This window comes from Talpa europaea (genome assembly GCF_964194135.1).
Source record: "Talpa europaea genome assembly, chromosome: 12".
Classification (NCBI taxonomy): domain Eukaryota; kingdom Metazoa; phylum Chordata; class Mammalia; order Eulipotyphla; family Talpidae; genus Talpa; species Talpa europaea.
In genome coordinates, this window is record NC_140079.1 from 65,235,004 (window position 1) to 65,261,138 (window position 26,135).

At 45.2% G+C, this 26,135-nt stretch overlaps 1 protein-coding gene across 1 annotated transcript; it reads right to left on the reverse strand.

Moving 5' to 3' along the window:
• Positions 1-4,520: 4,520 nt before the first annotated feature.
• On the reverse strand, positions 4,521-25,981 carry STYXL2 (serine/threonine/tyrosine interacting like 2; the record flags this gene model as incomplete). The annotated part of the gene is made up of 5 exons (XM_084249342.1): positions 4,521-7,507; positions 9,417-9,634; positions 11,872-12,103; positions 15,570-15,664; positions 25,872-25,981. 5 exons carry the CDS (start codon positions 25,979-25,981, stop codon positions 4,689-4,691), a joined length of 3,474 nt encoding a protein of 1,157 aa, XP_084105468.1. The 3' UTR covers positions 4,521-4,688.
• Between the last annotated feature and the right edge of the window lie 154 nt (positions 25,982-26,135).

The window sequence follows — 26,135 nt, forward strand, 5'->3', positions numbered from 1 at the left end:
ACTAACTAGCTAACCAATAATTCCATGCTTTTAAAACAAGATTGACTTTAAAACTTGCAATACCATCCTGTATCTAACAGTGTAATCTCCATAGAAAAGGGAGGTTCCATGTTTCCTGCCCCAGCTAAGGAAGGGTGTTGCTGACGGGGGCCACCAGCTAAAAAGGACTTGGGAAAAAAGATGTGGTGGGGAAGACTTGGCAGAGGCATGTGGAGCATGTAGAGACATGTGAAGAAAGAGCCCCAGTTGCTTCTCAGTCTTGGACTTGTGGGTCATGGATCCGTAGATTTAAGACATTTAGAAGAAATGTGGGTGAGAGACAAATGGCAGGCTGACAATAGCAGCTGTGACCTTGATTTGCACTCTGATTTTGTTCCTTTCATCCCAAACTTGCCTGGCCCTTTCTGTCCCTTTCCTGTGGTTGCCCCCAAGCAAGTACCTTAGACTTGTGGCAAGTTTTCAGGCCTTTGCAGTCCTGCTTTGGGCCAACCCTGTTTGGCTGGATGTTTACCCACAGGGGATGGATAACTTTAGGTGTTTCATTGGGAAACTATATCCTTTTTCTTCTCTTTATTGCATACTAGTTGTATTAAAGTTCTTTTCTGTTGAAGGTATTACACCTTCTGTTGAAGGTATTACAAGCTAAGAGTATGCAGTGGATGGCAGAACCTTGTTAGAACATACAGGTTTGGGGCTCCGGGGGTGCCCCTCTGTCTGCCTGCTAACAAGTACACGGTGTAAAAGAATATTTTTTTCACAATTTTTAGGTGTCAGGCATTGTCCTACATACCTTATAGATGTCACCTACATTACAGGGCTCAACAGGCTCTATAATCAGATGGTCTCCATTTGAATTTTGGCTTTGACAGAGAGTAGCCACCTGGCCTCAGGTCACTCATTATATCATCTCTCTAAGCCTCAGGGTCTTTGTGTGGACCTCCTCTGGCTAGCTTCTTCTTATCCTGTAGCATTCAGCCTAAATACCCAAGTATCCTAAATTCAGAGAGAGCTTCCTTGACCACCCTCTCTAAAGCAAGACCACCCACTCCCTACCCACTGGTTTTCCATCAGTTTCCCTGTTTATTCCTCTCCGAGCACTCCCTTTCTTTGAAGGGACCCTTGCTCCGTGTGGCTTCTAGGTTCTGGGGATACATAGTGAACAACTGCTACCCCATGGAGCTTCCATTCTGGTAGGAAAAGACAGACGGACAAATAGACAATTAAAAAAATAAGCAATATTCTGAACATTCTAAATTCCTTGTTAACTGCCCTTCTCCTTCAACAAAAGTATTAGCTCCTTGAGGGCAAGTTCTTGTTGATCTTGATTTCTGTTCAATTCCCAGGGTCTTGCACAGGGCTTAGCACATCGTATGATTTAGAAAATGAAGTAAAAAATGAAAAGAGAAGACTTGGAAGAAGGCTAAAGTAGATAACCCATGCTAACCTAGTTTCTGGAACACGTAGTAAACAATAAAGCAGTGGTTGCTTTTCAATTAGATTCTAAACCTGTGACACTTTGTCACATTGTGTCTTTAATGATAAGTAAACATTATTATAATTTTAGAGTTGCATATAGTCATGAACAATTTAGTTACTAAATTCTGGTTTAGGCCATGAGCTGGCTAGGTATATTGAATTAATGCCTTACTTAATAATAACCCCAAAATAATCTTAAAAGTTAGACATTCTTACCCTTATGTACCAAATTCCCATATTAAAAAGCAGACAGTGGGACGTACCCCAAATCCATGCAAACAAAATGCTCTGTGACTCACGTAGCCATGGAGGCTGGAAGAGGAGATGAACTTGGAGGACAGTAGGATCTGTGCCAGGAGACAGGGTGTGTTGGGGTGGGAGGGACCCTGGGCAGAGGAGGATGGCTGAGAAAAGGCACAGAAAAGTGTTTGGATGGTGTGTCACTCACTTGGGTGGATGATGTGGTACAAGAAGGGAGAAGTGCCAAGGGATCCAACTCAGCTATTTATACAGATGGAATAGTGTGTTTGAGACAAAATGGATGGATGTTGAGGTGATTATGTTAAGGGAAGTAAGTCAGAAAGTGAACATTACCAGATGGTTTCATTCATTTGCATAATAGAAATAATTGAAGAAAACAAACTGGCAAGCACAGCAAAATAATTCTTTGATTCTGTGACCAGAGGGGATGGAGGGGAGGGAGGAAGGGATAGGAGAGGGACACATCCCTCTAATGTCATTTGGAGACTGGGAGGTAGATTGCAAACTAGTATCCCAGGTTGGTTCTAAGTCAGAAGTCACATTGGGGATTCTAGGACTTCAAATCCCAGCAATTCCTTCAAGCTCATCACAAGGCACATAAAATTTCTGTTGATGTGTGGCCCCAATATAAAGTGTAGTTTCCAGGAATAAGCTGATTTCAGAATCCTGATCTCAAGCAGACACCTCTCTGGATACAGGAACCTCAAGGAGCTTTCCTGGGAGACACAGCAAGCAAAGCATATGTCTAGACCTTGACCTTGACCACTCTCTGGTTTCCCCTTCTAGTGACCTGAGCTTATTCACACAGTGGGCCATGAGGGCCACTGTTACCCTTGTAGCTTAGGAGCTCAATGAAAAGCATCCTGGGTGGTCCCCTTGGTGCATTCCCCCAAGCTCACATTCAGTGCTGGAGAAAGACTGGGGTGACTCTTCAAACCAAGATGCTTTAAATATTTGTTCAACATTCATCCAATGAGGGGGATGAGTTAAGATTGCCTAGGAGTCTCTGTAAAAATTTTTGTCTACTTTTAGATTTATTTATTTTATTTATTTTTAACATGATGATCCAGTGTATAGCCTTTTCATACTGGCTTCTTCTTCCCTTTTTTTTTTAAGAGTTATTTATTTATTTATACAATCACTGGGTACAGTCAGAAGTGCAGGAGGGTGAGAGAATTCACTAGAGCCAGAGCGGGGAACAGAACAGGCAGACTGACGAAGAAATACACTGCTGAGGGGAGCAGCGGGTGCGGCAAGAGAGGTCTGTCGTGCCATGTGGGACCCTCGCCGGTGGCCGTTAATGCATATGTAAAGATCTGAGTTAATTGGCTCCTGATGAACGGGCGGGCGCTAGTTACAGCTGTTCAGTGGCCCCTCAGTTAACTTGTTCTATCCGTCTTTGAACTTGGCTCTCTAAGTATTTACACTCATTTCCATGTGTGATGCTGAACTGATGGGAATCTTCTTAATTTCCATGTCCCATGACATGAGCACATGATTAACAATTGCTTCCTATTCACCCCATTGGTGGATTCCTCCTTACTCCTCTTCCCTCCTATGAATTATCTCATAGTCAGCTGTGTCTCCTGAATTAGATTTTTTGATGGGTAAAGACATTTGGGTCCCCTGCATGGTATATGCCTGTTTTCCAATCCTGCAAGTTCTGCATCTTGAAAGGAACCGTAGAAACCAATATACCCATGCTTGTTATAGGTGTTCAAAATATTCTGCTTGCTTCAGCAACTAACTTGTGTTTTGGAGGGGCAAAAATTCCTTGGCAACAGAGGCTGAAGAATTTTCACCAACCCAGCCTGTCCAGAGTGCAGGGAAGGGAGCAGGGAGAGTGGACGGCACTGTCTAACAATCCTCCAATGAATGAAAAGCAAGGATAACCACAGCTCTCATGAAACTATGTCTCCATCTCTTTGTATCAGACCTTTTGTCTTCTTTCCCCTATGTAGTTTGCTTTTTTTAAAAAAAAATTATTTATTTATTTTAATTTTTTAAATAAATTTTATTTTTATATTCCCCATACAATTGCAACCCCCTTATTTTGACCCCAATCCGTCCCCTCCTGTCCCCTACCCCCCCATAGAGTGTCTCTGGTTCATAGTTTTTTGTTGATTTTGATTTTCACTATCTTATAAGTAGTTTGCTTTTGTTTTTCTGCTATCCCAGAGGTGCCCTTTCTCCCCCTTTATCATGCTCCTGTCACCACAATAACAATGTTGTGTTTTTTTTCCCTAGTTCCCTATTACTTACAAGAGTCCACCTAGTGTCTTCCCACTGCATTGCAGCATAGACAAGATAGGGTTTTCCATATGGCAATGAGAGTAGTTTTGTCTGGAGACACAGTTTTTGTAGAACAAGGTGAAACTCGTTCATGAAAACCCAGCTGTGTGTCTAATATCCAAAGAACTAAAAATGACTAGAATGAAGAAGAAAATTTTGACAACATACCGATTTAATGGAGATACGAAATGTTAAAAAGAAACAAACAGAACTTAGCACTGATAGGAGAGGTCAGACTCGCCACAAACAGGTTTCCTGGGTCCCAGTAGAAAGCCACTACATGCTGAATCATATCTTGCTGTGAATACAGCAGGATGTAAACTGGGTTCTCAACCACCATTGTGCCTTTGCAGGCTCACCTCTATAGTCTGTGATGTACAATATCAAATACATGAATGAAGTGTCAACGCTTAAAGGGCTTCAGGTGACAACAAATGGTGTCAGTTGGCCCAGCATTAGAACCTCTCCTCTCCTTCCTCTTCTCCTACATCCCTCCCATGTCCTTCTGCCTCGTACTGCTCATTCTGGCTCTGCCTTGCCCGGTGATCCCCTCCACATCCTTGCCCCCTGAAGGGCGATGGTGATATGTGCTCCCAGCCCTGTGCTAACCTGCATGGCTTCCCTCCACGTCTCAGTCTCTCCCAGTCCCCTGGCCCTGCTTACTCCTCCCTCCTTCTCTGCATTTTAGTCCGGAGCTCTTCTTGCCGGCGTCTCCAGGCAGCAATGATGGCTTCATCGTCCATTTCCTCTTCTTCTTCCCTGTCAGTGCTTCTTCGATACTGGCGCCGCCTCCCTGAAGCAAACCTCCCTTCTTCTCTGTTTTCCATCCTCGCTTTCTCTCCCTCCTCTTCAGACCTCATGAAGCTCTGTGTGAATTTCCTCTTGGCTCCAAATTCAGAAAAGTCTGACTTGGATGACTCTTCCCCATCTTCCCAGTCTCTGGGTCTCGCCCAGCTTGGATCCTGGGGTTCTGGAGACTTCTCCCCTTCAGAGGGCTCGGGGGTCCTGCGGAAGAAGTAGGGCTCCGGGCTCTCCTCTCGGGAGCTCGCGGTCTCACTGAACATGGACCTGGAGAACTTGTGCATCTCCCTGCCCTCCTGGGTAGAGGAAGAAGAGAAACGGGATGTGCTTCTTACAGAGTTACCATTGGCTTCGTGGAAGGAGGAGGTGTCCCGTTCCTCTGCCTGGGATTTAGTGAACTTGTAACTGGAGGATTTGGACTCTGTCTCCCGGAGCAGAGACGATCTGGTGTATCTCCCCCTGGAGCTTCCAGAACAATCACTTGGAGGAGGAGATCTCTCCTCTGTTCTGAGGCCACTGAGCCACTTACTAATACTGCTATCTGTCTCTTTGTCAGGCTTGCTGCCGCCTCCATAGGCCCTTCCCGGGACCGCCAGAGAGGAGGAGGTGTCTGTGTCAGGTTTTTGGGAATTACTGCGGGAAGAATACTGCAGGCTGCCTATGGCACTGTCAGTGTCCTCACCCCTGTCAGTGGAGTCATCATCCTCATCTTCCTTCACCTTCTTCTTCTTGAAAAGAGAGCTGCGTTTGTTGTCAGAGGCCAACTTCTCCAGTTTATACTCAGACATCTTCTCCCTCAGCTCCATTTGCATCTCCCTCTCCTTCCGGTCAAGTTCCTTTAGGTTGACATTGTCAGCAAAGAGACTATACATGGGCTTGCTGGTCCCCCTCTCTGTGCCCCCAATTCTTTCAGCTCTGGAGCTGGGAACGGCATTGAGTGACAGCACAGATGGCGTGTTGCTGCTGGATCTTGCCAGGCTTTGAGGCTGGGGGCAGCCACCCAGGGCAGAGCCACTCTGTCCACTGAGCATGGAGACGTGGTCATCCCCCAGGCAGCTGGCTGCTGGTGCCACGCTCATGCTTGCAGCGGATGGTGAGCGGGACATGAGGAGCATTTCATTTTGCTTCTGTGCCAGAGTTTCACTGACTACATTGGCAATCCAGTTCTGGATACTGGCGATGGAAATGGTGTCTCCAGGCCCTACAGGTAAGTTTGGCAGGGGTGTGGTGGGGTGAGGAGTCAAGCAGCTCCCTATGTGGCTTACAGCCTGAGATGGATGGGAACTGCGGCTCTGGGCGCTGAGGACTGATGCCGTGTCCCCATCAGCACCGACTGAGGGGGCTGCAGACCAGAAGGCAGACAAGGGGATGCTCCCACTGGCAACCGAGCTGTCCGCCTCCCAGCCTCCCATGGACTGACTCTCCTCTAGTGTCTGCCTGCTTCTCTCCAGCAGCTCTAGCCTCCGCTGTCTCTTCTTGGCTGAGGCTGTGTCCTCTGTCTTGCCAAGTTCCACCACCTCCTCCTTGTTCTCACTGCCCACTTTCTTCTGGTGCTTGAGCTTCCAGGCCTGGTAGGCCGTCAGGTTGACATCCGAGGGGCTCTTCTCGGCCTGCTCAGTGCCTTGCTCACTGCTGCTGTCTCCTGCCTCCGAGTCTCTCTTATGAAATCCAAATTGGATTCTCTTGATCTTCCACCTTTCCAGGGCAGTGAGCTTGTCCTTATTCCTGCTACAGAAGTTATAGAAGGAGCTGGCCTCCGAGGACACACTGTCCTTGTCATCCTCACTCACGCTGCTCCCCACCTCAGAGTCCGTGTCCCCTATCTCTCTCCTGCTCCTGGAGTGGTACTTCCGAGAAGCTTCCTTCTCGATCTCCAGCAGCCTCTGGTTCCACATGTCCCAGGTGCTCTCTGTGGACACGGAGTCAGCGCGGTGCCTCCTGCCCTGCTTTTGGCGGCTCATCTCTAGCTGCTGCTTCAGGACCTGAATGTCATGGCTGCTTACACTCTCTGAGCTGCTGCTCTCACTCACCGTGTGCCTCCGTCTTCTCCCAACAAAGGAGCCAGCATCACTATCTTCCTCTTCCTCCTCCTCCTGCCTCTCCCACCTCCGGTGCCCTTGTGCCTGGTACCTCTCATTGCGGGACTGCCACTCCCGGATGATGTGCTCCACGTCCTCATCCTCAGGTTCTGCCCCACCCCAGCCAGAGGAGGCTGAGCGCCTGCCATCCCCACCCTGAGGGACCTGGCCCACGGGGAGGCCCTGCTCCTTCTCCCACTGCTCATAGTGTTTCTTCTCATCTTCATCCATGACGGTGAGGGGCCTGGAGGCCTGACTGGCCTTCCCCATGGAGGAGCTACTCAGGTGGCTGGCTGCATCATCTTCCTCCTCCACAGTGAAGGCCTGCACTCTGGCCCTGACAGTACTCCCTGCATCCTCGCCCTCCGAGGCCTCATCTGTCCCCCCATCGGGGTCATCGTCCTCTTCCCTCTCCTCCATCAGCTTCTCGTTGAGCTCCCGGAGCTGTTTCAGGAAGCCGTCATTTGGGTAGATGGCGCGCTTTTTCCGCAGGGTCATCAAGGCATCTAGGATGGTCATGCTGTGGAAGATCATCAGGTAGGCAGCCACCAGCACTGCTGACCGGCTGATGCCCATCTCACTGCTGACCAGGACTTTCCCTGAAAAGAAAGCACAGAAATAATGATGCCAATTTTTTTTAAAGTACTTTTTTGAAGTGCTGGATTGAATGTGTTAGCGTCCCTTCTGGTATTCATCTGTGCTTCCGCCCCACAGCAGAGGCACTCCACTATTCCCATATTACAGATGTCAGACAGTGGTGAGGCTGCCCTGACTGGTGGAAATCCTTTCTTCAATGTTGAACATGGGCAGGAGTGGGCACGGGAAAATAGGAAATACTCACTGACCCCACTTTTGAAACCCTGGAGTGTATTTTGACTTTCACTCCACTGCACTAAGCATCAGAGAGAAGAGAAATAAAAGAATAGGGGAAATAAAGGCAAAAAGGAATGGGGATAATTCTGGACACATTCAGAAATACAGAGGTCAGTATTCTCTCTCTCGCAATAACACACACACACACACACACACACAAACAAACACACACACACACCCTCACTCCATATTTAAATCACTCTAATTTTTGGAAAATTCTTTCATATATTCCAGGAAAGTCTACCTTTCTGTAACAAGCTTCCAGTGGCCATACTCTGGAAGGTCAATAATGAACTCATCTGTATTAACCAGGCCTTTTATACAAAAATCTTTAAGATCACACCTCATTTTTTTTTTCCTTTCGTGACAATTCTGAGTCAATCATTATTGGAACATTTATTCATGTTCTTTTACTAGCCATTCTTTTCATTTCGATTGAGTTCTCTTTCTTTCTTTCTTTCTTTCTTTCTTTTTTTTTTTTTAGGAACTTGGGTCAGGATGGAACAAGAAAATTCATGTTGGGATTGGCTCTCACTCTGGTTGCTGGACCCTTCACTGACACTGTCTATGCTTGCACTGTGGGTGAATATGTAAAATAATTCAATCATCCTTTACATCAACTGAACTTATAAAGCTTTTTAGAAGCTGCTGTTAAGACATAACTCCCTTAAAGCATTTTTTTAAAACAATAAGGATATTTTTACAAATTCCCATGGATGTTTTAGGTAGGTATAAGCCTAACAGATACCTTGAAAAGGCTCGACTCCACTATTCAATAGGTAAGACATCCCCCTCTGCATGGCATTCTTCATAAATGTGAACATGTTTTCTATGTCTTCATTCTAATGGTTGTTAAAATGCAGCCAGGGGTCACCAAGACCTCCCTCCAGACTCTCAGTGGACAAGTCTCCTTCATTTCTTACCTGGACTACAATGATGACTCTGGTGCCCACTTTACACCATGCTAGACTTCACAGCCCAGGGAGTGAGTTTTCTGAAATGTAGCTCAGATCAATGTACCTTTCAACTCCCTTGCCTTGGCCTTCAGCTATGGCCTTCAGATATAACCCTCTACCCATCTACCCCACATCCACCATGCAAATCCACACTCCCCTCGTAATTCCTGAACACACCAAGCTTCTTCCACCTTAGGATCTTTGCAGTAGCACTTCCCTTGGCCAGGAATGTTCTTCCAATTTTTCCCATGGTTAGTCCTTCTGGTCATTCAGCTTCAAAGCCCCCTTCTCTGAGAGGCCTTCTTTCTCCAAGAAGCTAGCCAGCTTAATATATCATCCCAGTTATGATCTGCCTCATACTGATCACCATCTGACTTTGTTCTTTTTCTGTTCCTTTAATATTCTCTGCTCTCATTACAGGCAAAAGTCAAAGGCCAGAAGCTTTGTCTACCATCACAGTGTCTAGAATGGCACAAGGCATGAGTTAGTCCTCAATAATTTCTTGCTGACGTATGACTGTCCTTTCGTAAATTGCGACAACAACCTTTTTAGGACAGTGATTCCCAGACAGGGCAGAACAACTGGAGGTGTTTGCAATGTTCCCTGGGTTTCTTCTCCCTTGTACAATTCTAGCAGCCTAGAGCAGGTGGAAACCCCACCCCTACCCCGTCCCCTGCACCTCTGTATGTCAGCAGCGCTTCATCAAGGAACTCAGCAGCCTTCCGGAAATGCTGGGAGATGTCCACCTCAGGAAAGTCATCGACCTCCACACCCAGGTACTGAATTGCCAGGCCAGTGTAGAATTCAGGCCCGGTATAGACGCCAGTGCCATGAGCAGCATTCAAGATGTGAGTAATTCCCAGTCTCTTCAGCCTCCCCTTGTTCACAGCCACACTCCTGGAGGGAAAGAGGCAGGGACATCTTTGCCAGGGACAGAGCCAGGAATAGGCATTACACCATGAGTGAGAGCCTACTTTGTCAGGGTCAGGAGGGCCACAGCTGTGGGGGGGGGGTGTCTCTCTTCTTTGCTCCTGGATGTGTCTAGGCCTTGCTGCAAATATCATTATGAAAACAAGTGAGTGATTTGGCCCCAGCAGGAGAGGGAAGGGACTAGGAGTTGGGCAGGAGAGTCAGGAGAAAGAGAGCAAAACCCACAGGGAATAGATGCCTTGAATGGTCCAAAATTTAAAGTCCCATGCCTTGGGAATGGGTATTCATCAAGACCCAAAAGTGGCAGACAAAAATAATACTGAAATTAGTGGTGTTACACTTTGATCTGACATGCTATACTTCATAGACCCTCCCATGCATCATTTTATATTATTTCCATAAGGAACTTAAGAGGTAGAGAAAACAACTGTTTTATCTTCATGACTATTTTGACAAAAGTTTAAAACACCTCTGATAAAGTTCACCTTTCAGGAAACAAGTATTGCCAGAAAATATTAGTCTTTACGTTATGCCTGTTTTAGAAGTTTTCTTGAAATCTGCCTTTTATAAAGGATATATGGCTAAATTGAACTGTACTTTAAAAAACACTTGATTTCCATTAAAGCACAAATTATAAGGTTGCAAAAACTCACTGTTTTCACTTACATTTTAAGATTACAGATATAAATCATGACTTCCCAAAACTGAAAAGAGAAAAAGACTGAACAAGAACTAGTGTTTTAGTTTCTAGATCAGAGCTCTTTTTGTTGCAGCTAAGTAAGTAGAGCTTAGTTGGAAGAGGCTGACAGGTCTACCCAAGCAGCAGCAGCTGCCTTTAGCTGGGGATATCTGGAGGGGTCTGGGGTCCCTGGTGACCATGGTGTGACTGTTTCTTTTTTTTTTTTTTTTTTTTTAAGAGGCATGTATTTTTATTTATGTATTTATTTATTTATTTGTTTGTTTGTTTGTTCACACATGCACTGGGTACAGTCAGAAGCGCGGGAGGGTGAGAGAATTCACCAGAGCCAGAGCGGGGAGCAGAGCAGGCAGAAGGACCGAAGTACACTGCTGAGGGGAGCAGCGGGCGGCAGGAGAGGTCCGCACGCCATGTGGGACCCTCCTCTGGTGGCCGGGGAGCAGCCGGGGATCGAACCGGCGCCGCAGAGGCCGCGGGCATCTTCGCAACCCAGCGCTCAACCGCTGCGCCACCGGGGAGGCCCCATGGTGTGACTGTTTCTATGTCTACAGATCTAATTAGAAGTCACTGTGGACTTGGTGCCCAGCTCTGAGAATCAGGTTTTGGGCAACTAATTACCCCGCGGTGCAGTACAAGACCCAATGTCCCAAGCTATTTTCCCCGCCAACCCTGGAAGTCCTAAATTCCCTCCTTTGCTTCTGAAGATAGGGGTAATTATCCTGGGAGGACACTTCATTAATTTGTCAATGGATCAACAAAAATTAGTTTCACAAATCAGCCTATTAGTACCAATAATGGACTGGCAAGACCCTGAAGGAATAAGATCTAAGTGAGCTGTTTTTTATTTTGCCCTGAAAACCACTGACTAAATTTTTTAAAATAACATTTATTCTGATTATAAAAACAATTAATGCCTACTATAGGAAATCTGTCTAACTCTAAAGACACCTAAAAAAGAAAATAAAAATCACTGAGTACCACCTCCAGACAGAAGAACTGTTAAAATCTTATCACGTTTGTTTATAATTTGTCCTATGCAAAAGGATACCTTTAAGGTAACCTGTGTATCCACATACTATTATATGAACATTTTCATATTTTGGTAAATGCATATAAAATCACTATGTTTGATGACTCCAAATGTTTCATTATATGGTTGTGGGGCTGTCATGGGATGATGGTGAGAGTGGGGTGTGTGTTGGCAAGTCTCTGGGGCAAGAAGGGAGGCCCAGAGAAAGCACCTCAGGGAAGGGAAAGCAACACTATGACTGAAAGCCCTGGCAGGAGAAAGGAGGAGAAGGAATACTGCGTTTACCTGGGGAGCCCTGTGTGCAGGTAGGTGGGTGGGGCCTTCCTCCAAGTTAGGGACTGGATGAGTGCTCAGGCAGCCTCAGTTTGCTGGATAGAGCTACTGGGCCTTTGTGAAAACTGCGGGAATTTCCTTTCTCCCAGGCATTACCCAGAGGGGTCGGACAAAGGGTGACCACATCCTAGCAATGAGACTCACTTCTCAGCTATGAAGACGTTGGGCCAGACCTCATCCACCTCATTCCAGGGGGCCTCTTGGCGGTCTTGGAGCAAGGCCCGCTGCAGGTCCAGGATGGATGGGGTGTTGAACAGGCTTGTGTCATCCATCTTCTCCCGGACACGGTTGTACAGGTCCTCCACCAGCAGCTGCTCTGCGGACTCCAGCATGCCTGGACACTCGGCCTCAACTCTGGCCTCCCGTGGCTTGAGTTCTGAGGGCACAGGCAGCAATCTCATCATGGAGACAGGGACCCAGCGGCCTTCCCTGCTCCGTGGGAGAACCCATTCTTGGCCAGTTTACTGTCAGGACTCTGGGCCTAGGTGGAAACGCCACCATATCTTCCAGGAAGGACTTAACAGAGAGCTGGGGGGCACACAGGTCTGCGCACCTGTGGTACGGATCAGCAGCAGCTCAGGGCTATAGGGGTGTGTGAAGGGACACCAGCTTCCGTTACTCCCTGCCATCATTCTCTAAAACTGGCTGACACTTTTTTAGACCGAGGACCTTAAGAACCTGTTTCTATTCATATTTATAATTCCCACAGTGCTCCACACAAAGTGGATGTGCCAGAGCATTTACCAAATGAATAAATGTCACTCTCCATAACATCACTCGCTCTATTAGTTTGACTCCTTCACATATGGAATGCAAATAACACTGGGAAAAGGAAACCAGTCAGTGGGCATTTATACTAGATCACCTTGAAATACACATTCAATTTACTTATTTATTTCTTAGATTGTCTGCTCCTCTCAGTATAAATGCCCATGATCCTCGGCCTCCCAGACCTCTGGCAGGAGAAAAATGGGGGAGAGCACTTCGTAACCAAAATACTGACTAGAGAGAAGAAAAAAGAATCTGGGCAGGAAAGGAGTGTCCATATTCACCATAGCCTCTTGCCAACACCATCTCTTTCCCAGTGGATGAACAGCGGCCACATTTGGCAAATAGAGTGGGCCCTGCCCTCCACAGAATGAATCTGGACAGGTGTCTGCTATGGACTCTCCTCACTCAGACTTTTAACAATATTTGCTTCCCCCCACCCCCTCAGGTTGAGTTCCCATAGAATTTCCTTCCCCAAGGCACCCATACATCATCACCACAGTCCCCTGTGCTCCTCCCTCCCTCTGATCCCTCTCCCTCCTCCTCCCCTGCAGTATGTCTCTGGTTTATAATTGTCTGCTTTTGCTTTGTTGTGTTTTGTACTGTTACTATTTTTTTTTTTTTTTTACACTGATGTCAGACTGAATCTTAAGGCAGAGCAATGCCTTGTTTCTTTCTAGCTCTGATTTCTACACCCCTTCTCTGGGACAGTAAGCCTATGTTTCATTAGCCTTAATGTCTAAAAGTTGGGGGAAGAAATGTATGTATATTGTGGAGAGAGGAGAACACATCCAGATATTTTCCCGGTTGACTAGCTATCAGTGGGTACAAATGTACATTGAAGAACCCCCTAATTTCTTGGAAGTCTGCCTATGCCACAGCTGAGAGCGTGCCACCTACCAGCTATTCCAGGCCTGAGGACCTTGTAGTCCTGGATTCTGCCAGGAGACAAGGCCTCTGTTAGCCCACAGCTCCTCTTCTCTCTGCCTCAACCACACCACCAGATGGGTCACCACATCCCTGCACCATGGCTTAGCTCTAAATGTTCTCTGATCTCCATTTCACAAGCAGACAAAAGAAAACATCTACAACCCCTGAGTGGTACTTTGTTTAAAAACAGATGACAGTGTTCTTGGTTTCTGCTTCTCAGTTTCCCTCCTGGCTCTCCTGGGCTCTTACAGAGCAAATGTGAAAGATCCTCGTCTACCTACTCCTACTAAAATAGCTCTTCTTTAACCCATGTCAAAAAACCAACCAGAAAACTCCCAAAGCCTCATTAAAGTATACAGCACTGTCTTTTTCATCTATTTCTGTAGCTGGTGGTTGTTTTGATTTCTTCCCTTTCCAGTTTGAAAACAAATGACCCCACCCCTCATCCCTATGGACACTCTGCCACGACGTGTTCTATCCCATCTCTCTCCCTGCATCAATTCTCCTCTACTGCCCCTACCTGAGGTCTCAGAACACAGCAAAGCCCACATTTTACTCCCCTGCACTCATACTCTCAGCTGTAGCATAGGCAGACTTGCATGAAATCAGGGGGTTCTTCAATATACATTTGCACCCACTGATCGCTAGTCAACATGGCAATGTTTTGAAATATTCCTGGACGTGTTCTCCTCTCTCCACAATATGCATACATTTCTTCCCCCACTCTTTAATCATTAAGGATAATGAAACATAGGCTTACTGCCCCCAGAGAAGGGGCATGGAGATCAGAGCTATTAAGAAACAAGGCATTGCTCTGCGTTAAGAGTGAGTCTGAGTGTGGAGTGTCCATAGCAGTCTACAGGCTTGAAGGTGATGGTTTCAAAGAGAAGAAATGGTTTTCTCACAACACCTAAAGCTGGATTTTTATTTATTGAGAACAGAAGCCTGAGAGTGGTCCAGGGACTGAGCACAGAGCAGGGGAGACAGCATGGAAGGAAAAGGAAATTTCCACCCACACAGGGGAGGAAATGAGTTTCCAGAGGTAGAATAGTGCTGGGAGCAACCTAGAGAAAGCCATACCAGGGGGAAGACACTGAGAGGTTGTGGGGTCCTGGCCTGCCTGGGAGCAAGATAACAGAGACCCCAGGTAAGTGGTAAAAAACACAGTAAAAAAGGGCAGAGGTCTGAGAAGATGGGGCCCCTAGGTTGCCCAGAGCAATCAGCAACAGAAGATAGAATTTCTGGTCCCCATGAAGTGACCAGGAGATCAGATGTCCTCAGGGACCCTAGTGGGGACCCCAAGGAACTAGGGGACTCAGAGAGACCCGGGATTACAGAGAAGCTGCAGCATGTACGGTTCTCATGACTGAGAAGACTAGGGATGAGACCATGGCCACTAGTGGTGGGTCCAAAGTGCAGCCCAAAGGCCAGCCCAAAGGCCACTGTTCCATCATCAGTGCTGCCACATCTTACCCAACACGAGTGAGAGAGACACCCGGGGAAAGGGAGGAGACAGGGGAAGAAAGAAATCATGCAAGATTACATGCCCAAAATTGATCAGAAAAAGAAATCTATCCAATCTGGGTGAGTATCTTTGAATGAAAGATAGTATGTTTTCTGCTCCAAAATTCCCTGTGGAAATATTCACCTCTCTCCCCACTTTCCCTACCTCCTCCCCAAGCATACTTCATTTTGAAAACCATCTTGAGGGCTAGGGGAAATGCAGCTCTGAATCTAGACATTCACAGAACAGAACTCTCTGGATGTTCCCAACTAGATCTTAGGCTATGGGTTCTACATCACTGCATGAGCCACACCTGGATCCCAAAGTTAACTGCAAAACTGAATAGGAAAGACTGGGGGCAGTTGGCAATCAACAGACTAGAGAACTGTTCATACCAAGGTGTGACAACTTCCACCTCTGTCCTGTGACAGTTAATAAGAGGGGTTGAGAGAGTTGCCTTCTTAATGTGATAGGCAGCACCTGCAAAATATATCAATACCTCCCTGTGGCCCAACTCTAGATGACAGTGACACCTTCCCAAGGTCCTACCTCCAGATGACAGTGAGACCTTCTCAAGGTCCCATCACAGATGACCTGTAGACTCTCACTGCTCCCATCCAGCTCCCATTGAGGGCATTACCTTCATTGATGATCTGTTTAGCTGCAATGGCCGATGACAGGTGAATGGGCTCCATGAAAATGCTCTCTGTTTCTGCATCAGAAACCATAGAGTACCTAAGAGAAGGAGTATTCATATGAGAAAACTCTGGGCAGTATATGAATAGGGGCAGTATATGAATAGGGGTGCTAAATAAGAGACCTGGATCTGGGGGGGTTGGGTAAACCAGGCAAAAAGGGTCAATTGTACAGTGAAAGATGGAATTAGACTTTTGGTGGTGAACCTAATACAGTACATAGAGATGTTGATTTATAATGATGTATGCCTGAAACCTACATAATGTTATAAATCAATGTTACTTCAACAAAAATAAAAATAAAAACCTGGATCTGATTTTAACCACACGTGGAAAACAACGGGAGACAAAAGGAATGCTTTCTTACATTTAGGGGAGCCAGGGAACCTGAGAAGGCAGATGCTGAGTGTCCTATGGCTCAGCTGCCTGCCTGCTTTCAGGCCAGAATAGGCATTTTTGCCTCATGAGTTGGTGTTTAATGATGTAATGATGTGCTCTAGTCTAGGTTCTGGAGGGAAGAGGTATGGCTGTGATTGTGGGGAGCTCCCCCTCATGTGGCTGTGCTTTCTCTAGTCTGCTCCCATCCCTTGGACATCTCGCTGCTCATTTTTTCTCTTGTCCCCTGGCCCTCCTCCATCAACAGTGCAAATGCCCTTCACCGTATCCCTACCAGCGTTTCTGCTGGATGGGTGGGAGGGTAGGCTGCCACCATTCTCTCTGTGCCCCACAGCTTCAGAAAGGCATGGGCTAGTAATGAAGGGCTGGCACAGCACCAAAGGAAATGCGGAGTCCCTGCTGTGCTCCTGGCCAACAGCCTCTTAGAGGTTAGCCCATCAGGTCACCTAGCTGACGCCGCATGAAATCAGACTAGCTGCCCCATGGAGTCCTGTTCAAATTCCTGATCCACAAAAGTGGAGCAATATAAATCATTGTCTTAAATTTTGGGGCAATTTTTGAGCAGAGATAGAAAATGGAGACTGTGCTATTCCAAGGGCTAAGTGAATTTTGAGCAAATGCTGAGACACGTTTCTCCCTAATAATGATATAGAACCTAATAAATATCAATGACCCACCCAAATTTGCTGTAGTTGGGAAGTAACAATAAATGACACCAATAAGAGACCGCAAGCTCAGCCACTGTGTCAGCCCTGTGACATTCTGAGCTGGAAATTGAGGACTGACTCATTTTTAGATACCAACATTTCATAAAATGAGAGCCAGACCCTCAAATTTTATAAAACTGTGAGTCATATTTGCATTTCAGCAACGTTTGTTAAGGGAGTTTTATTCTTCCATTTCTTAATATTGATATGATGCACACAGTCTTTTCTCAATATCTGGAGGGTTGGGTCCTGGACCTCCATATACTGAAACCTGCAGGTGCTCGCCTATAAAACGGTGTAGTATTTGCATATAACCTATGCAAAGCTCCTATACACCTTAAATCACCCCCTTATACCTCTACAATGTAAACATTATGTAAATAATTGTTATACTGTGTTGTTTAGAGGATAATGACAAGGAAAAAAAAAAACCTGTGCATGTTCAATATAGACCTGCCTATCATAGATCTAAAAAATTACATAAGCATGCCTTTCCTTTTGTGCTTGGTTGAATCCATGGATGTGGAACCTGCTAATAATGGGGACTGCCTGTGCTATTAGTAATAAAATAATTATTGTGTTTATTAAGGGTCAAGATTATGAAAAAAAAGGAGAAAAGCTCAGAACAAAACCCTGGTAGGGAAGTTAGCAGAGAAATGTCATGTGAAGTGGGGCTGGTAAGCATTTCCTCCCTCTCATGTCTCCCACAAGGTCCCTTTGCTTCATTCCTCTACAGGCCCAGGGGCTCTGCATCTCTAATCCCTCTTCTAAGCAACTGACACAGAGATAGATGAAAAGAGAGGCTGGAGGAGGCCTCCCCTGTCAGGAGTGCAGAGAGCCCAGCAGGGACTTCACAGCTGGCACCCCCAGGCTCTCCCCCCAACCACCGTTGTGTCTACCTGCCCAGCCTGATGGCACTATTTCCCTAAGCAACTTCAGTTGGTGTGGATTTGTTTTCAAGTGAAAAGTGAGATTCTGTCCTAAACAGACCTAAACTCTGAGGTTTTGACTTTAACAAGGGAGAATTTGAAATTAAAAGTCAAAATTAGAAATAATTGTGAAACATGCTCCTTCCTCATGGGTGGTACAGACTGAACTTGGGCTGAGAGTCAGCAAGTGGAGACTTTGTGCTTGAAGACCTGACACAGGACACTTTTGTTGAAAAGTCGGTGTTTTTTGATTGAGAAAAAGATGGACAGATTCCCTCCCCAGCCCCATGGCTGTTCTTGGCTGCCTATGAAAAAGTGTGAACAATGGTAAACTAAGCCTCATGATGTGGAATCAGAGTGTGGATTATAAGTGCTTTCCAGAGTCAACTGCTAGAGAGATGTAAACCTAATGCTAGTGAAACTGTTTTGCTACAGACACAGTTTGCCAAGTCTACATGGGCCCTCAGGAGTCAAAGCACCCGAATGGGGAGGGACCTGCCCCTTCCTTTTCCATGGAGAAGCAGGATTGCAGAGAAAGAGAGACCTAACCACAGGCCTGTTCATATTGCAAGGCCAGTGAGACAGCAGTGGGGGTTTTGATTTATGACCACCGTCAGCGCCTCCATCCGCCTACCTGAGCTGGAGTGAGATGCTACTCGCCCCGATTAGGAAGCAGCCAGGGTTGGCTGTTCAAAAAGACAGGCGGGGAAAGAAAGGATCTAGGATCGATACACACCTCATCATAGGATCAGGAAATAGCAGCTAAAGAGCCTTGAGGGTGAATTGAAAGAGAAACAATAAAGCGGGCTTGATGGACTTCCTAACCAAGAGCGGGAGAGTGGGGCAGCATTTTTAAGCCTGTGTTTTTTCAAAACTGCAGACTGTGACCCTTTAGTGTATCACAAAATCAATTCCATGGGTCATGCTCAGCTCTGAGAAAAAAAGAAAGGAAGAACTATAATACACTAGCACCATCCGTTGTGAAGCACAATTTTGCGAAACTTTTCCTTACACTCCCTGGTAGATATGCTCTGAACTATGAAGTAAATGGTGTATCCTACTGCGTGTTACAGTTAGCAAAGTTTCAAAGCCACTGTTTTAAACCAACTGCCAAGCTGTCCAGACACAGAAACGAGTGAAATCAGGGTCCTTCTGCCCAGACAGCCCATCACTTCCTTTTAAGGAAGCCCTTGGAAGTGAAAGAGGCAGAGGCCCAGGGCAGGGTGTATTTCTCGGTGTAGCTTTTGTGAGTAAGAAACAGGTTTCAGAGCTCCCTCTAAGTGCTCATTCACTTCAGAGAAAGTGACCACCCAGGCAAAGCTCAGGCTCTAAGGATGGATGGAGAGAAGTCAGTAAACTAAAGAAAATCGATTTTTAGCAAGCTGTTTCCTGCAGTCTTCCTGAAAGAGCCGGGGTGGAAAAATCTTCGCAGAAAAAGAAATATAAAAGAGAAAGGGTGATAGGAGGAGCCTTTCCCAAGGACACTCAGACAGGACGCTCGGTGCCCCCACTCCTGCAGCACCGCCACCACCAGGCGCACAGAGCTCGCTGCAGGAAAGGCCAGCGGAGCACAGTTAGTTAATGACCCTGAAGGTGGAGGAGAGATGCAGCCAGAGAGACACCTGACCAGATCTCTGAGGAATTCTAAACCATCACAAAGTCGTGAAAAATGCCTATTTTAAAAGCCAAAGCAAGAAATCAAGGAAAGCAGAAAAACATTCTTCAAGTCAGAACAAGAGAAAGAGAGAGTCTGAGTCTTTATTTAGCAAGGAAGTGAAACTGGTTGTAGGGAAGAAGTGTCAGAGGTGGGCTCCAGAACACCTGCATGGGGGGATTGGGGGTGGCGGTCTCCCTATAAGGGAGAGGCCTGCCTCGAGGTTGGTTCACATCACAAGCTCACTGATTTCGTAGATTGTTATGTGGGTGTCTAGGGAGTGTGATGGAGATAGTGCATGTGGGGGATGGGTCCTGCCAAGTTGCCCCTCAGGACAGGGGAGGGGGAGAATTAAACTGTAGTGTCAGCCGGTGAATTCCCTAGGGAAATTTGCCTCACTGGGAGATGGAAGAGTCACTAACTAAATGTTTTCCTCCAAAGGGAATGTCTCTTAGTAGCTAGGTTTGAATTTAAGGCACTTGAAGTCAGTGCCTAAAGTCAGGCAAAAATGAAGATGACACCCTTATCCACTGGCTACACACCTTTTTTCGGGTTCTTAATTTACCCAAGGATGAGATTTACAGAGAAGGCTGAAATGTAAAGTCTCCCTTCCAGGACAGATCATTTCTGACCTAACCAAAGTTGGTTTTGGCAGTGACTGTTGGCATCTAGTGATGGAGTTTTGCAAGATCCTATGCTGGTTCCCCAAGAAAGCATATACTTAATGTCTCCCAGGCAGGGACTGGATCAAGGACAGTGCATTCAATGGTGTCTGCCCCCCAACATATGTCTCTCAGAACCTCTGAATCAACCTTATTTGGAAAAAAGGAGTTTTGATGATTAATTAAGTTAAAGATCTTGAGATGAGATCATTACGTTGGGCCCTAAATTCTAGGGGAAGTGACCTTAAAAAGGGCATGTTAAGAAGAGACAGGAAAGTGCCATATGAAAATGGAGGCTGCAGCTGCAGTTACACTGCCACAAGCCAAGAAACTCAGAGTCCGTAGAAGCTGGGAAGCATCAAGGAAAGGGTGTTCCCTAGAACCTGCCAAGGGAAAACAGTCCGACTGACACCTTGATTTCAGACTTCTGGCCTCCCAAACTGGGAAAAAATGTATTTGCGTTATTTCTCATCCATTCAGTTTGTGGCAATTTGCTGCAGTCACCCTAGGAAATTAAGAGTGAGAGGCCATTGGTGGTTATGTGCTGACTCAGCACACAATTTAATTTTTAAAAGGCTCAAGACTTTAGCTGAAGAGATAAAACAAGAAGGATGGAATTACAGGCACTTATTAAGTACAGGGAGGATTGTTCAGGCTGGGGACTGATGGCAATAGGTAATGATCTAGTGCTTAAAATGATCTGTTGCCTGTGGCAGAATTAGAGAAATATGGTGTTTCAACTACAGTATGTGGAACTCTGGTTAAGTAAAAAATTCTTTACCCCTTGAGTTACTGAAAGGAATTGGTTGTCAGATAGCATTCTCTAGAAGGAAAAGGGAAGAGAACCATTTATCAGATATCTAATATGCCTTTATATGTAATTTATACACATGTAAATATCATCTATGACACTTAACAATATACTTATTTTTTGCCACTGGCTAAAACTGGTATTCCCATCTTATGATTTAGTAATTGATGCAAGCTCTCATGGCTAATAAATGGGAAAGCAGGCATGACCTCAGTTTTAGCACTGAAGTCCTTTCCACCAAGCTGCCTACTAGAAGAGGGGCTTATTTATCCTTTCATGGCTTTAAAGAATGTTATTGAGGTATAATTTTATGCAAACTGTACACATTTAAAATGTACAGATTGGTAAAGTTTGGAACCTATACACCCATAATCCAGACTGTAAACTTACTCCTCATACCACAAAGTTTCTGCAGGCCCCTTTAAAGGTCTCACTCTACTGACTCTGCCTCAGACTCCCTAGGAAACCCCTGATCTTTCTGTCACTACAGAGATCCATTTTTATGTTCTGGAACTTTACATAAATGGAACTACATGGCATTACTGTTTCATCTTACTGCTTTCATTGAACATAATTATTTTGAGATTCATCCACACAGTTCCAGGAAAGCTTGCTTATTTGATGTAAAACTGTTCCTTTTTAACTCCTGAATAGTATTTTAGGAAGCAACCGTTTGTTCCTTTTCACTGCCGAATAGTATTCCATTATAGAAATATACTACAACTTTCATTCATTAGAGAATATTTAGTTATTTCTAAGCTATTAGAAATAAAACTGCTACAAGTCTTTGTGTGGACACAGACTTTCACTTCTGTTGGGTAACACCTAGGAGTAGAATGACTGGATTGTATAGGTAGATGTTTAGGTGGGTGTTCAACTTTTTAAGAACTTGATAGTTGGTTTATAAAATGGTTGTACCATACTATATTCTCACCAGCAATCAAATTGTTCTGGGCATTTCACATTCTCACTAATGTTTGGTGTGGTCAGTCTTTTTAATTTAAGATATTCTAGTAGGCATATAATAGTATTCTCATTGAGGTTTTAATTTGCATTTTCATAATGACTAAGGATTTTGAGCATCTTTTCATGTGTTTATTTGTTATCCATATGTCTTCTTTGGCGAACTATCTGTTCAAGTCTTTTGTCCATTTTCCAATTGGGTTGTTACCTTAGTATTGGGTTTGAGAGATTTTGTTGATAATTTGGATACAAGTTCTTTGTCAGATATGTGATTTTCAAATATTGCTCTTAGCTTGTGGATTGACTTTCCATTTTTAAAGACACTATAGATTCATTCATCTGGGCTGTTTTAAGCCTGGTTCAGTATAATGAAGTGATTGATTGGATGGTATCTCAAAAGCCAATGAAGCTCTAATAATCTACACCTCAGTTTTTATGATGATCATTATTGAAGGAATGGCCTATGAAGTAAAACAGTGTGCTCATCTCTCTTAAAAATTTCTGAGAAGGGCTAGCCAGTTTGGGAACAGCTTCTAAAACCTGATAGCTAGAGTATACACAAACCAAGAAGGATATCAAAACCAACAAGATTCACCCAGAGTGACTGAAAACCAGAGAAGATTTGGGCTGGATGGAGGACCATGCTTTTAGGAGGCTCAGCCTATTCCGCATGGATGTGGTGCTGTCAGGTTCTCTTGCCTTGGAGGGTGACTGGCTGCTGGAAAGACTAAAGCCTGAACACCCTTGGAACATCCCTATTAAGAAACGCTTTTGTCCCTTGGTGGGCTAATTTGATGTGAAACCAGAAGAATTAATCTTCCCTGCCTCCCACCTCCCCTCGTAGTGACCTTCAGAACTTCAGGTTTCCCCAACCAATAATCTGAGAAGTTTAATTCCACCCAAGTGAGAGGACTTAATAAAATGCAGTGTTGAAAAATATACCCACCAGATTATCTATCTAGCATACTGTTCATTGGACAGATCATCATATTGTTTAGATATTCTATTCTTGATGACTGCGAGCTCCTATAGTGTTTTAGTGCTTCTCTTCTGGTATGTCATAGGGCAGGCATATGTTGAGCTTTAACAGATACTATAAAATAGTTTTCCAAATGTCTATACTAATTTATACTCACACCAGCAACGAATGTGAGTTCTAGCTGTTTCACACCCTCATTAATATTTTCTATCACTGATCTTTAATTTTAGATAGTCTGATGAGTAGAAAAAAGCATAGAATTGTGGTTTTAATTTGAATTTATGTTATATATTTCCCTGTTTTTTATGAATTTCTAGTTTAATTCTCCAACTGTCAGAGAACATGCTTTGGATTATTTAAGTATTAAAAATTTGTGTGTATGGCCCAGTGTGTGAGTGTAAAAACTACACAGCAGGTCTGCCAATTATGTTTTGTTCAATGTCATTTCATTATAATGTTGATGAAAAAAAAAATAATCCTGGCAAATGTTGAACAAATCAAAGTTTTTTGAGGACTTGGTTTCATTATAAAGCCCTTCACTTAAAGTCAGTTTCCAGGAATCTATTGACACAGGAAGTAAGAAGTTATTGTACAGCCTTCAAAGAAGACACACTCTCTAACTTTGCTTCAGATGTGGCAATGGAGGGAAAAAGCCCAGGGGGTGGATGTGGAGGCCATTGGAGAACAGCAGGCAAGGGAATTCCACCCTGAGGGCCAAATCAGGGTCAAATATGGGATATCTCCCCTCTTGTGGGACAAAAGCATTCATTAATTAATTGGACTGGGGACAGCTGTGTCTCCCAACCCCTTTCAACTAATTGGAGAGCTGTTTTGGCAGCTTCCCTGGTGAGACCATGAGGTGTTGCGCTTAGACCTGAGGAGAGGATGCACACCTTCCAGAGGACCTGGCTTTGAACATTATGCAGCAGCTGGTAGGTGAGGTTTGAGAGGCAGTAAGTGTGTTCTAGAGGTGGGAATAAAAGATAACATGGATATTAACTGCCTAGAGGGGTAGCTGTGGCTGAGAAGCTACATATTAGCAAAACTGTTTCCTCTTTTTCTTGGACTCATGGACTTTAATTTGCATCCTCACAAGAAAGCATGGCTATACTGAGTTCTAATCACTGGAATATATAATCTGAGCGGAAGTGAAAGGGCCATTTTCAGGCCCTGACCCATACAATAAAAACCTCCTAAGGGCCTTCCTGGTGGCACATGGGGTTAAGCACAGTACTGTGAAGCTATCTGCAGTCTCTGCAGCACAAGTTCAATTCCTGGCCAGCCAGGGCGCAACCCACATGGCACAGCAGACCTCTCCCGTCTCGCCTGCTGCTCCCCTCAACAGTGTATTTCAGTCAGTCTGCCTGTTCCCCACTCTGTCTCTGGAGAATTCTCTCACCGCCCCCCACCTCTGGCCTGTACCCCAGTTCTTGTATGCATGAATAAATAAATCTTTTTAAAAAATTAAAATTAAAAAAAAACCCTCCTGAGAGAAGCTTAGTGCTTGCCCCCATTCCGTCCTGATGCTGGTGTGTGTGGTCACTTCAGAAGCTGGGCCTTAAAATGAAGGCTCAACAAAAGAAATGGAACCCCAGGCACTGCTCACAGCTTGGATACCCGCTCTTGAAAGTGAGTGAGAAAGAAATGGCCATTCACCATCACAGAGAACATGACCCTGGCCACTACACAAAGCCAGCCCCACCCCAGCCACATACAAAACCACCTTTGCCATGTCTCAGGGCATAGAGGAGAAAGGAGTAGATTGAAATCTTTCAATCCTGACCATTTTCTAAGTGGGAACATAATATTGAGCTTTAAAGGAAAAGTCCTGAGCAATTTGCACAATATTCATGAGGGATGAGCATCAGCCCTTGGTCCCATCTTGCGCCAATGGGTGAGATTTTTCAGGCCCTGAAAAGCAGGTGCCAGCAAGACCCCAGAAGAAAGGAGGAACTATAAGCCAGTCAACTAGAACCACAGATACTTCGAGGTAACGTGTACTTGGAATACTCTATCTAATTGGGTCTTTCCTTCCTTTCTCAGAGATAAGGAGACAGAAGCTCAATAGTTAAAGTGAATCATCACATGAACTGGGTGACAGAGGTGTAATAAGAGGTCAAGTTCCTGCTCTCAATTATGGCAGAAGAAAATGGCCAACACACACACTATTGTTTTAATGGGCAATTATGCCACTCTGGTGTCTGGTGATTTTTCTTAAAATTTTATGCATGTTTTTCATTCCACATAATAATATTTCTTAATGATTTCATGTAAAAGTTACTTTTAAATGACTTTCCAGGAAGTAAGAGGACTTTGTAAGAAGATGCATCATATTTACCTACCCCTGGGCACATTGCCACTCCTCTGTAGGTATGCACATATCCTGGTTGGAAAGACAGCTTGTTCACAGTTGCAAAGATATTTTAGTTGGGGCCTCCCTGGTGGCACAAGGGATTAAGTCTCAGCACTATCAAGCTAGTCGCAGCCACTGCAGTGTGAGTTCAATCCCCGGCCAGGGAGGTGACCCACATGGCGCAACAGACTTCTCCAGTCTTGTCCGCTGCTCCCCTCAGCAGTGTATTTCAGTAGATCCGCCTGTTCTACTCCCCACTCTGTCTCTGGTGAATCCTCTCACCTCGCCTATACCCCAGCTCTTATAGGCATAAATAAATAAATCTTTAAAAAATATATTTTAATACTAGTAATGGGCCTCTTCTCCTCCTGATGTTTTTACAAGCTATGGTCAACTATGCCATATCCATCCAGCCTCAATCCCAGTGAAACAAGCATCACCCTCCATATATACCTGTCAAAGTCCTACTCATTCTTCAAGGTTCAGATCTAGAATCACCTCCTCTGGAAGCCTTTTATGATTTTTCCAAGTCCAGTGATTCCTTCCCTAGCCCACCACACACTAAATACTAGGCATACTAATTCTAGACCCACCACAACACTAGGCAGTGCAGTCTGTCTGCATGTTTGCTTCTTCCAGAAAGTATGACACATAAACAGTACCCAGTAATGTTTGCTGAAAGAGTGAACTTAAGGTAGTGGCTGTGAACTCCCTGGGGCAACCCCTCATCAAGTTCCCTGGTCCCATCCTACCATAGCCTCAGGGGTGTGGAGCTCAACAAGGGCACACTTACTGGCTGGGGGAGGGGCTCCGGAGGTACCGAGCCTGCACTGCCCTCACATCGCCTTCCTCCTCCTCACTTGGGACGACCTGCTCCTCCTCAGGTTCCCCACCGGTCGCCATGATAGCCCCGTCAGCTTCTGTAAGTCTGGCATGAAAAAAGCTTCTTAGGGAATCTAGTTGTGGAAGTTTTGTGGGGGAGGGGGTGTGTCAGTTTAGTCCTCTCAAGGAACTAGGAAAGGAAAGATCACCACATGCTAATACCTGGTGAGGAAAG